The sequence below is a fragment of the Chinchilla lanigera genome, unplaced genomic scaffold (assembly GCF_000276665.1).
Source record: "Chinchilla lanigera isolate Chin_1 unplaced genomic scaffold, ChiLan1.0 scaffold00120, whole genome shotgun sequence".
NCBI lineage: Eukaryota > Metazoa > Chordata > Mammalia > Rodentia > Chinchillidae > Chinchilla > Chinchilla lanigera.
The window spans coordinates 4311096-4322696 of record NW_004955521.1 but is presented as its reverse complement, the minus strand read 5'-3'; the positions used below and the strand labels follow the sequence as shown (position 1 = coordinate 4322696).

Genomic DNA, 11601 nt, shown 5'->3' with positions numbered 1-11601 from the left:
CACACACACACACACACACGCAGCCTGGAGATTTTCTCAGTGTGAAGGGCTGGGTTCAATCCCCAGTACTATGAAAAAAGTGAAAGTATTTTTAAAAATCACATAAATGAGTATCTGTGAAATGTCTTAAGAGCATAGTAGAGGCTATGTAGGACGGTACTTTAAATATCCACAAAGCTTGAGAGGTCAATGATAAAGCACTTTCAGTGTGTGGAATATTTGACATTGATAGTAATTAGAATGTTTAATCAAACTTTAAAGTATTGGAATGCATGTAAACAGCATTACAACTGATCATCTCTTTTTAGTTTTTTCTTCCTGAATTGATTCTGATTTCTTTCTTTCCAAGCTTTTAAGCAGACATTTAATTTTTTTCTCCTATGTTAGGAGAGTGCCTTACATTTATACTTAAGTGGCAGAGGCTAAATACCCGGGATGCTTGCTTTCCCAAGCTTTGTAGTATGCAAGCCAATGACCTGGGCTACACTATTTAGACCAGCTCTCACTAGATTCTGACCTGACAGCTAATAATGACAAACAGAACACCCAATAGCATTCCCAATGAAAAAAGAGTAAATAACCTAGGGTTCTCTTACTTAGGACAAGGCCATTGCATGCTTGTTGGAAGTGAAGTTCCAGGTGAAAAACTGTCAGCTGTGTTGTTGTGGTGGCAGTTGTGAGATCTGGTTCTGTTACAGCTTGTGTCTAGATGTCTTACCACAGCCTCATGAGGTGACAGCACTTTTTGGAGGTGGCTGAATCTAGAGTACGTGGTTGACTGGTGATGTGATGCTGGGATTAAGAATGGGTCATTGCTGAATCAGTCCACTGACTGCACTGGCATTGTCCTAATCCTGGTAGACTGGATACACCATTAACAGATGGAAAGAAGCTTGTCTGCGTTTTGCTGATGCCCAGAGACTTTGCATGAGAGTAAGATTAAGGGTGACTGACTAATTAATCTGGCAGAAGAGATTTCAAGGCAGTAGAATGTTGAGGCAGTGGCATGGCTACTGTTGGGGGCTTTTAGCCAGATTTACATTGAGAATCAAGAGCAAAGAGGCCAGCAAAATGATTTAAAATGTTATGAGTTTGTCAGAAAGGAAGCTCCAGTAAAGCTGTGGACTACGAAGACAGAGCTGAGATCTGGATTGCAGAGAAGGAACAGGAGAATAGAAAAGATGGCCTGAGGGTATCACAAGAAGCAGCAAGTCTCCACCCTTTGCAGCCTCAAAACTGCAAAAGTGAAAGACTTTGCTTTGAGGAGAAAGGCCCAGAGCACCATGTCCTAGAATGGCAGTGGCCTAAAGAATTTGTTCCTCAGAATTGGATTCAGAGTGCTCAGTGACCCAGGTACTCGACCCCTACACCCAAGAGAGTGGGAAGCATAGCTTCTGCTCCAGTTGATGGCAGACCTTAGCATCATCTAGTTTTAGGTGTATGCAGAATGGAGGAGTTGTGGGGTCAGGAAGGCTTCCACACAGAAATCAGAAGGTGGCCCTGGAGGCCAGGCAGTGTGCCCTTGAGAGGGTTGTGTATGAAGCTGTGAGTGTGAAGCCAAAAGTATAGTGGAGACCCCAGAATTTTGGGGAAGCAGGAACGTGGATCATCTGAGGAAAACTACAAGGACAGAGCAGAGCCAACCCAAGAGAGAAGCTGTGGGAGTTACAACCACTGGAAGTGCTGTAGGCATAGAGCCACCCAATCCCTTTGGAGTTCTAAATTCCTAGCTGGCAGATCATCCATTGTGAAATTTGAACTTTTTAATACTTTTCACATAATTACTAAATTATTCTGCATAGGTAACTGACCCACTCTGACTCTGAATTTAAAGCACTCAAATATTTTTTAAAATAATGACTATGGTACCTGGTATATCCAACAAACTATGTGCTTTAGTTGCATTGTCATATTTAATCCTCACAATGATACTTTTCATTGGTACTTTCAGCGCTGGCTTCATTAGCAAAATGGGCAGTAAATGGCCAAAGAACTTGCCTGCTGTCCCACAACTCATTAAATGTGGAAGTGAACCTAGAAATTAAGCACTGGGTTTCTGATTACAAAGTTAATTTTCTTTCTCATACTATTGTAACCTAAGAACTTAAATAATTTTTGAGTTTTTAAATAAATATTTGGGAAGAAAGAAGTATGAAGCTGGGAGCAGTGGAAGGGTGGTGGGGAAGGCATTAAAAAACACAGTAAGTCTTAGTTAAAAGATTTACAATCTGAGAAAACACAGTGTTAGCAGGGTGCTTCAACCACTGAGTATTTATTAAAAGCTGGTGGTGTACCAGACACAGCTATTGTCCAGTAGGCTAACACATACAAATGATGTAACCAATTCATTTACTAGCTTATCTGATTAAACAAAACACATTTCATAGAAATGATTACAAAATGCATTACAGATAGAAATAGAATATACTTTATATTTACAGATCTTATGGTACCTTATATAATTATTAATAAAACCCACCCAAACCACAAGGTGAATAGTTAGCAAACCACCAGTTATTTATTTTAGTCATCGAAGGACAAAGACATACAGCTGTCCTGCTGAAATAACTTTCAGCATCCAATTCAGATATCCTGTTTCAAAATGGCTACAATAGTCCACCTATAATCTTAACAATTCAGTGTTCTGCATCCTTTATTAAATCACTATTACAACTTTTGGTTTAAAGATTAGTTTTGGTTTCATAGTAAGTTTAACTTAGTATTTCAGTCTTCTGCCTCACAGATTCTCGACCTGAGGTGGGTGAGAATCACTCCAATTACATATTAGTCACAGGAACAAAACAAAACAGAACGGAACAAAAACAGAATCGTTATTTCACTTTGCTTGACATACTCATTACAACTGAACAGAGAACTTAAGATACACAGATATATGATTTAAACAGAAGATAACAGCCGAAAGGAACAGCAGAATGTTATTTGTCTGTAGCAAGTCTGTCCATTCAGAGACATTTACTGCCTTTTCAGAGATTCATGGCTAATTCTTTAAAGGTAAGGCCAGTGGGACATGATGTACCCCTTAGTTTCAGCGATCTGCGTTAGGATATAAGTAAGTGAAAAAGAGGGTGGGAAGCCCTGAGCAGGCCTGGAGTGGAGTGTTTACGGACACAATCACAGAAACTGCTGAGCCACCATCATTCCAGAATATGTGCTGGGCCTGCTCTGAGACCTCCAGAGATGGGTCTGTTTTGTTCAGGCAGTAGCAGCAAAAACTTCCTCAGAGAGACAAGGTCAACTTTTATTGCACAAGAAGCGAAGTGATTCCCCTTCCCCTTTTCCTGAGCTGGAGACCTCTGAGTGCAACCATGTCTGGGTTCTCATCCATTCACGCCTCTGGCCAGCAGGGAGCGCTTACCAGGAAGGCCTCGGGAGCACCTTCTTCCAAGAAATGTGAGGTATTAGTTGGCGCCAGCAATCTGGTCATCAGTCACCATTCTCTAGGAGCTTCTGTAAGTTGTTTTGTATCTTGAAATGATAAAAGAGAAGCTTCTGTTAGTAAACAGAATGGCATATTTTGTTTTTTTTTTTTGGTTTTTCTCCTGTACCGGGAACCGAACTCACGACCTTGCACTTGCCAGATAGGTGCTTTGCCGCTGAGCTAAATCCCCAGCCCCTCAGAATGGCATATTTTAAGGCATATTTTCAGCAGCCTTATATGCTTGAGACTAACCTATCTTGGAAAAAAAAGCTATTCAAAGGTTAAGCTTAGATCAGGCAAAGGCACGTTTTTAAGGATTAGAAGTCTGACAATCTACTTTGAGATGAAAAAAGATGGAGATAAAAAAAGAGTGGGACAAAGATGAAAATGTTGGTAAAGACAGAGAAATGAGATGGAAGAGAAAAAACACGCAATGGCAGCGCCAGGTGGAACCCAGATGCAATGAGAGATGACAGAAACTTGGGCTTGTACAGAACCCACTTGATGGCTTTAGTTAGAAAAATGGGGTACCACGTTGATTACCATCCAATAATCCCAAGAAAATAATGAATTTCACGGGTAGAAGGATCAACCATGTCATACGTTTGGACCTAAAGACTACAGTCCAGTGTGGGGAATTAAAAATTCTTTCAGCTAAGTGTTTGCTGAAGCAATGAGTTGTAAAGAACTGAGAACAAGGAAATACTAATAATCAAAATGATGATGGGAGCAGAGAACCCCAGGAATTAAAAGAATATATTCTACTATGACTAATTCATATTGAAATTTAATCCTATCATATATCAATGGCATTCTGAACTGGAGCCTTAACCCATGACCCCACTTGTACCTTTATCAGAAGAGGAGAGATACCTACGTGAGCAAGCCTGCCCTCTCTCACCATGTGACGCCTCAGGACTCTGCAGTCCTCATTGGTCAGAGGGCCTTCACTAGACACGCCCCCTCAACCTTGGACCCTCCAGCCTCTAGAAATGTAAGCTAAAGAAACCTTCTCTCTATAAATCAGTCTGTGGTTCAATTGTCACAATGGAAAATGGCCAAGACATCGTTTGTAGAGAGATGTCCTATAGGCACACTCATGGCAAGCAAAGAGAAGGGGCTCTACTACGTATGTGCCAGGAATTCTCACCTTAACCACACAACACCACCCAAAGGCAGGTCCTCCACACGAAACTGAGGGCCACAGAGGCTACCAAGCATTGAGTTACACAGGTAGGACGAGGAAGGGTAGGAGTAAGAAGTATGACTCAGAATGTATGCTGTTTCTCTACCACCTCATCATCAGCACCACTTCCAGTGCTTAGAAAGTAATTATTTACTTCTTTATTCACAGCAAGCATTGCCCCCTTCCCCACAGTTCTGCTTCAAAGCTTCTTCACCTGTACCTCAGGGCCACCAGTAAGACAGGACTGGGGAGGCAGAAAAGGAACAAGAGACGGACACTCAAAAAATACATTAAAACCCACTTAAAAAAAAGACCAAAAAACCCCAAAGTAAAACAAGGAAGGTAAGTTTACAGAAGAAAACCCAAAGAGCTTAAACTTTAATTTCAGTAGATTTAAATTTCAGTAGCAATTACAAAGAAAATCCATAGAGATTTAACTTCCTATTACAGACTGGTTATCAGGACGCTGAATGGCTCAAAATGGTGTCAATGGTAAAAGAATTTCAGAAGACATTTGAGGGCAGATGTCACAGGATTTTTTTTGGCAACAAATTAGTCAATCAGTTAGTGAAAGTGGGAAGGAGGCAGAAATTACTCATAGGCTTTCAGTGAGGATTACTGCCAGGGCAGGGATACTATGGCTAGAAATGGAAGTTATAACCGAAACAGATCATGACCAGGCCCTGAAGAAAACAGAAAAAAAAGAGCCACCAGTGCCTCCGACTTCTCCCCAGCATGCAGCTATCTCATGCCCAAGCTGTGTTGTGTAACTGCTGACTGCCTCTGTGGAAGGGGCAGATGTCAAAGAGCTGGGGTGTGGCCTGGCTATTCTTTTTCATATTTAGATTCCTCTGAGACATCTCTGTATCAACCTGCACATTTTGACCTCGCACCACTTTCTACTGATTCTGCTTTGGGACAAACGTTATCTCCATTGGTATCACTGAACTCCTCGCTAGCTCTCCAGCTGGGCTTGGTCTGATTCCCCGCATGAGATGGCCAGCTGTGGACCTGCTGTGCATCAGTCCTTTTCCCATTTATAAAATGCCATATCCTGGCCAGGCCTAGCAGGACAGTGGGAACACAGCAGGCAGTAAGATTCTGTGTGTTTCTGATCTGAGGAGTATCATTTGCGTGTCACAGTGAACAGGCTGAAAACGATGCCACCCTGTTTTTTTAGCACAGAAGGAAAGGCAACATTAGCAAGCATTTGTTTAAAAAAAATCTGCAATTCTCAAAGTCTAATGTTTTAGAAAGAAAAAATAATTTAGGTAGCTAACTCATAACTTCTTTATATTGATTTTGGATTTTAGAGAAAAGTTTCCATGTTTGCCCATAGATCAATATGAATTATCTATCCTGACCTGGCTTAGAAGAGCAGTTTGCAATGTCTTTGTTGTCAACTTAGTTGTTAAAAAAGAGGTAACGTTTAGTGCAGGACAAGAGAGATAATTCTGTTCATTTGTGTTTCGTATTTCTTTTCATAACAGTACTGTTGTCTAAAGCTACCAAAATACTGGGCACTTGTGATACAGTTTTGATCAAATACTTGATTAGTCACACGTTTCCTTCGGGATTAGGGTAAAAAGCAAGTAGTTATCAGGCGGAAGGGAGAAATGTGGAAAAGAGAAAATAAGGCCTGTTAATTAGGTCTCATTTTGGGATCTTTCTTACATGCCTATCTTCTTCCCCTTGTTCATCCTATCACCTTCTAAGAACATCACAGGCTAAGAAGAGATCTGCCCTAGGAAGAGACTTTTAGAGGTAGAGTTACACCAGTGGTCTTATCTGCAAGATCTAACGCTGAATTCAGTAAAACAGGAGCTGATCTGTCTGTCTCGTCTGTCTTTTCAAGCTGAAGACTGAACCCAGGGCTTCTGTGTGCTAAGCACGCCATGCTCCTACATCCAAGCAGAGGGCTTTCAGGCACAACTTTGCAGTCAGACAGACCTGGTTCAATTTCCAGGACCCCACTCCAGTCAACTTTCTAGGTGTGTCACCTTAGCGAAGTAACTGGAGACTATTCTTTCCCTATCAGGTAGGAACAATGACACCCATCTCCCAGTTGTATGGAGACTGAACGCAGGGTTTTATGTATGGTATGAACTGGCCCAGGTGGAGTCAGAATTGTGTGTCCAGCTGGGCCACTGGACCCCCTTTCATGCTCTACTGTGTCCCTCCACAGAGCCCTGGTGTCAGCAGGTGCTCATCACTGCTCTCTACGGTACACAGAAACATGTCCACCCAGGAGGAAACACAAAAGCCAGACCACCAGGACCATGAATTATAAGGAAAATGGGATTCAAACTCATTTCTTCATGGAAATAAAAATATTTTTTCACATTTACTATGCACACCTCCTCCCCGCCTCGCCAGGTTTGGTCATTTGGTCACGTAGGTTGGTGGCTGCAGACAGAAAGTATTATGAGTGAGTCACCGCTGGCCTACAGCAATCCACAGGAAGTGGCATGACTGCCCTCACCCACAGGAATGGAGCAAGTTACCTTTTCTAATTTTACTATGTTCGCCGTGAGCTCTTGGCAGAGGACCTCCACATTTAATTGCACTTGTGATCTCAGGCCAGATGGTGTTGTCTGTCTGTAAGAGCAAAAAGGAAATGCCTATGGGTAGGATGGCAATGCAAGAAGTGGAATAAGCACATTTTGAATCTGAACAGAGAACCAGGGTGTCTGTAATAGAAGTGAGCACTTCACTTGTCAACAACAGAAAGGCCCCGTAGTCATCTCTGATTCCAGACTCGATGTTGAGGGGGTTCATTCTGAAAAGCTCAGCTGGAAAACTCTTAAGCCATTTCTGTTCAAGTGGACAAATTGTGGCTTGGCTTCAAAATAAAAGTCAGACAATTACTCTCGGGCATGTGGTTTCTTAGACTCCTTTTATCAACTCCCATCATCCACTCTATTGCTAGCACAAAAGGCATTTGGAAGAATTATTGCTCTTTTCAGTCCTGTGCAGATTTTTTTTAAGGGGAGGAAGGACCTTTTTATGTTAGAACTTTCACAAAGTTAGGAACACCTTTATCTATTTAATCACATTTCCACTGAAGTATGAGATTTGTTCCTTCCTTGAGACTTACCGTATAAATATAATTTCCCTTATCTTATAAACCAATAGATACAGCCAGCATTTGCCATTTGATTGTTTAGGCATGGGCCTCTACTCAAGGGTCCTGTACAAGCTGACCCTGGAGAATCTAGAGAATACAGTAAGTGCACTTCCTGGAGAAACAGTCTGCAGCATTTTCATGACAGGGTTAAGTACCATGGTCGGCACTGTCTACATTTCCTGGTTGTGATTTCCTTTTAGCTGCTGAAGATTTTGATGGCAGTGTCTGGTCTATTTCTTATAGGGTCCACTTGTGAGAGAGACACATTAGTCAATTATTAGTGATTATCTAAATTTTAAGAAAGATGTCTATTTGCTGGTATTGAAATAAACAGTGTGCTTTTTATCGTTGATTCATGGAAACACAATCGAAACCCTTGTTTTCTAGATGAGGGCTGTGAGATCCAGGGGACTAACTTATCACCGTGAGATTCTGAGGAGCAGCTATGTTCTTATCCCTGGACTAGGAATCTGAGAAGCAGCATCCACTGAACAGCTTGCAATCTATTAAGGTGTTAACAAGGCTGGTTGTATGCACGGCTTCAAAGGATGGTTCTAGCAAATGAATCAGACTACATGTGTGCACTGAGCTGCTAGATGGCCAGGTGACTCACTCTGGACAAAGGACCTGGGACGCTCAGACCCTGGAACAGCGCCTTAGCAGTAGACCTTCCCTTCATGGTGTTCTCGGACCTCACGACATATGTGATCTTCACGACTTCTGTACAGTGTTCTTCTTCAGACTGTACTTCCTCCTGGGCTGACTGCTCCCACAGTAGAATAAATATTCCATTTGTCATTGGAATTTCCCTCTCACCACCACCAAGTAAATTATGCTGTAATGTGATATGAGGTATGTTTTTAAAAAACCACCTCCTTATGTGATAGTGAACTAACAATCTGCACTCACCTCTCCGCTATAATTGCATCAACATTTGAAGAAGACGGGACAGTGAGGCCAGGGTATAAATCTGCTTCAAATTTTTGCTAGGTTTTTAGATTTTATCTGTTTCAAATGTATACTTCTGGTTCAAAATTCACCTGTATGCCAGCATACATGGAGGCTACGGAATAAGGGCTTTAGGTAATTTAGGCAGAAAGTAAAAAAAGCCCTAGAACGGTGTCAATCAGTGGTTCTCAGAGTGCAGACCCCTGAGCAGCACATCAGAACACCTGGGAACACCCCTACCCATCAGAAATTCAGGGATGGGTCCAGCAGTCTATTTAACATGGCCTCCAGTTGATTCTGATGCAAACTAAGTCTTGAGAGCTGCTGATAGACTGGGAAACTCATGGTCTTTGCAGTTATAGAGACCATATGTGAACCTTTGTTTTACTACAAATTGTGAGACATTAAGCTAATTGCTCTTTTTTTTAGCTATGTAGTTCAGGCAGGCTGGCCTCAAACTTGTAGTGATTCTCCTGCTTCAGCCTCCTGAGTGCTGGGATTACAGGCATATGTCACTATGCCCAGATTAATTATTTCGTTTTTTTGTACCGAGAATCAAACTCAGGATTTTGCACTTGCCAGGCAGGCACTGCGCCATTGAGCTATATCCCCAGTCCTCCAGTTTACTTCTGAGTCTGTTTCTTCATTTGTAAATGGGAATAACTACTGTTATAAGGGAATGATAAAACTATAATGAAGGAAAAGTGTTGTTATTTGCACACGTATGTATCCATTGTGATAGAGACTCTAGCAAACGTAGGTATTCCATATAGGTGTTAAAAGGAGCTAGAATGAGATAATGCTAAAATGAGATAATGATTTTATTTTATTTTTTAGTCAGTATGTAAATGGGCTTAAAGGAGAACGTATTATGTCTGAATAGATTTAATTATGTCAGGCTTGTTAAAAAAGTGACTCATAAAAATCTTCACAGACATGGTTAATGAGTTACTTGTTACATGAAGCTCGTACAAAAGTTTTACTAAAGTTTTGCAAGTAAGTTAGTATAGAGAGTTATATATGATGAACTGTGCTGAACTCACTGAATTGCTTCTTTTCTATGAATCAACCTATTCATTGCCATTTTTATAAAGATAAATTTATATAGCTCAATAAAATCAGCCAACGTCACAACTGCACCTTAGGGTGGTACAGCAAGGTAATGTACAATTAGCTATGTTTCCTGCCTTCCTTCTGGGGACACTGTAGCAGAGGGTGGGGTCATTCCTTTCTAGGAACCTCTTTACTTTCTACATATACACCTAACCAGAAGTTTCGTACCAAGTGTACTATATTCTCAATGTCCGCTAAGCTCGGGTCAATTATTACACTGATCTGAGCGACAGGTGACAGCATGGTAGGAACTGTCTTACTCAGCACTGTGGGTCTCCACGATGGACGTCAGTGAGCCCAGCCGCTCCTCCAGAGTGTTGATTCTGTACCTCATGTAGAAGGTCGAAATGATTAATGCACAGACCCTGGAAAGGGACAGAGAGAAACTGTCAACGGGTTCACGGCCAAGATCTGATGTTCAAAACACAATAAACTCAGAGCCAGTGTCATTCATGTTTGAGGCATTTTCCAAAATAACTTGGCAAGACAGAGTCTTAAAAGATCTTTTTGAAAAATAGTCTGATGCTTGTCATAAAACTTTCCAGCCAAAAGACTTAATGTCCTGTAGCCTAAGTCCCTCAATTCACAAAGAACAGCCATTGTAATAGGATGGACCTAGGCTAGACCCAGGTTGGATTCTAGGCCAGGCTCTTTTTTCCTGCTGGTCTGGCCCCGATAGAGGAGCCTGGGCAGAGAGGGTCCAGCCTCATCCTCTGCTGACTCACAAATTCCTTGCTCTTTCTGGAAACTAGACCAGGTGTGTCCCGCTCTGTGGGAGAAAAGCCTAGAATGCGGCCAGGTCTTTTCAGAAGAGCAACTGGATACAGACTGGGAGGTAATGGGAAGGTAAAAGCAGCCAGTGCCCAGTTTTCAGGAAAGCGGGATGACAGTCTGAAGACATCTTGGTCTCTCTGGTTGGGACAACAAAGAGACGGAAAATGTGGAAAACAGAACAGCCAGGTGTGGCAGCGCACTCCTGTAATCCCAGCACTCAGGAAGCTGAGGCAGGAGGATCACTGCAAGTTCAAGGCCAGCCTGGGCTACATAGTGAATTCAAGGCCAGCTGAATTACTTTAAGACCCTGCATGAAAACAAAAACAAAAACAACCATAATTTACAGAACAATTTCCCAACTAATAATATCCACTCAGAACTTAGTCCTCTGAGGGATGCGGCATAATTATTATAAAAAATGACCTGTATCTATAGAAAAAAATCAAAGTAGAAAACAAACTGTCAAAGATTATAGCTGAGTCACATCAGAAACATTTGAGATTTACAAGGGCTCACGGCAACCTGGAAAGGTATCCCTTCAGAGAACCGAATCACTTGTGCAAGTCATGCATAGTGAATATATTTACTTACACAACTGCATAGAATACAAGGATATGGTGGAGAGTCAGACATTTCTGAGACTTGACTTTATGCAAGATTCCAACTGTTTCTGACAGACCTGTTGGGAAAAGCAACAGTTTAACACCACAGCACACGTCCTTCATCTAGCAATATCCCAGCAGGCAGGTACCTGAAACAGGTAACCACTCTCAGGTAAAAGAAGGTAGAGGAAATATTAACTGAAGCTGTCCAGTTGTTATTTTACCCAGTAGTTTCAATTCTTCCCAACACAATTTACTAGATACATATTTCCTGCAAGTCTTTTCTACATCAAATATTGAGTTGGAGTCAGCGGAGTGATATTATCACCATCTCTGCTTTTATGCTAGTCTAACTTGTAACTAGTTACTAGAATAATTAGTTGATTAAGAAATAATTCAGTATTTGAGTTTT

General features: G+C 41.6%; 1 protein-coding gene across 4 annotated transcripts in view; it reads right to left on the bottom strand.

Moving 5' to 3' along the window:
- Positions 1-2244: 2244 nt before the first annotated feature.
- Gramd3 (GRAM domain containing 3) overlaps positions 2245-11601 on the bottom strand; it is a 100128-nt gene continuing 90771 nt past the window's right edge. For all 4 annotated transcript variants that reach the window (XM_005409323.2, XM_013507088.1, XM_013507089.1 and 1 more), the window contains 4 exons: positions 11179-11266; positions 10074-10178; positions 7130-7223; positions 2245-3486 (listed from right to left, as the gene is read on the bottom strand). In XM_005409323.2, the coding sequence (XP_005409380.1) occupies positions 3445-3486; positions 7130-7223; positions 10074-10178; positions 11179-11266 (329 nt within the window). In that variant the 3' untranslated portion in view covers positions 2245-3444. The remainder of the gene's footprint in view (positions 3487-7129; positions 7224-10073; positions 10179-11178; positions 11267-11601) is intronic.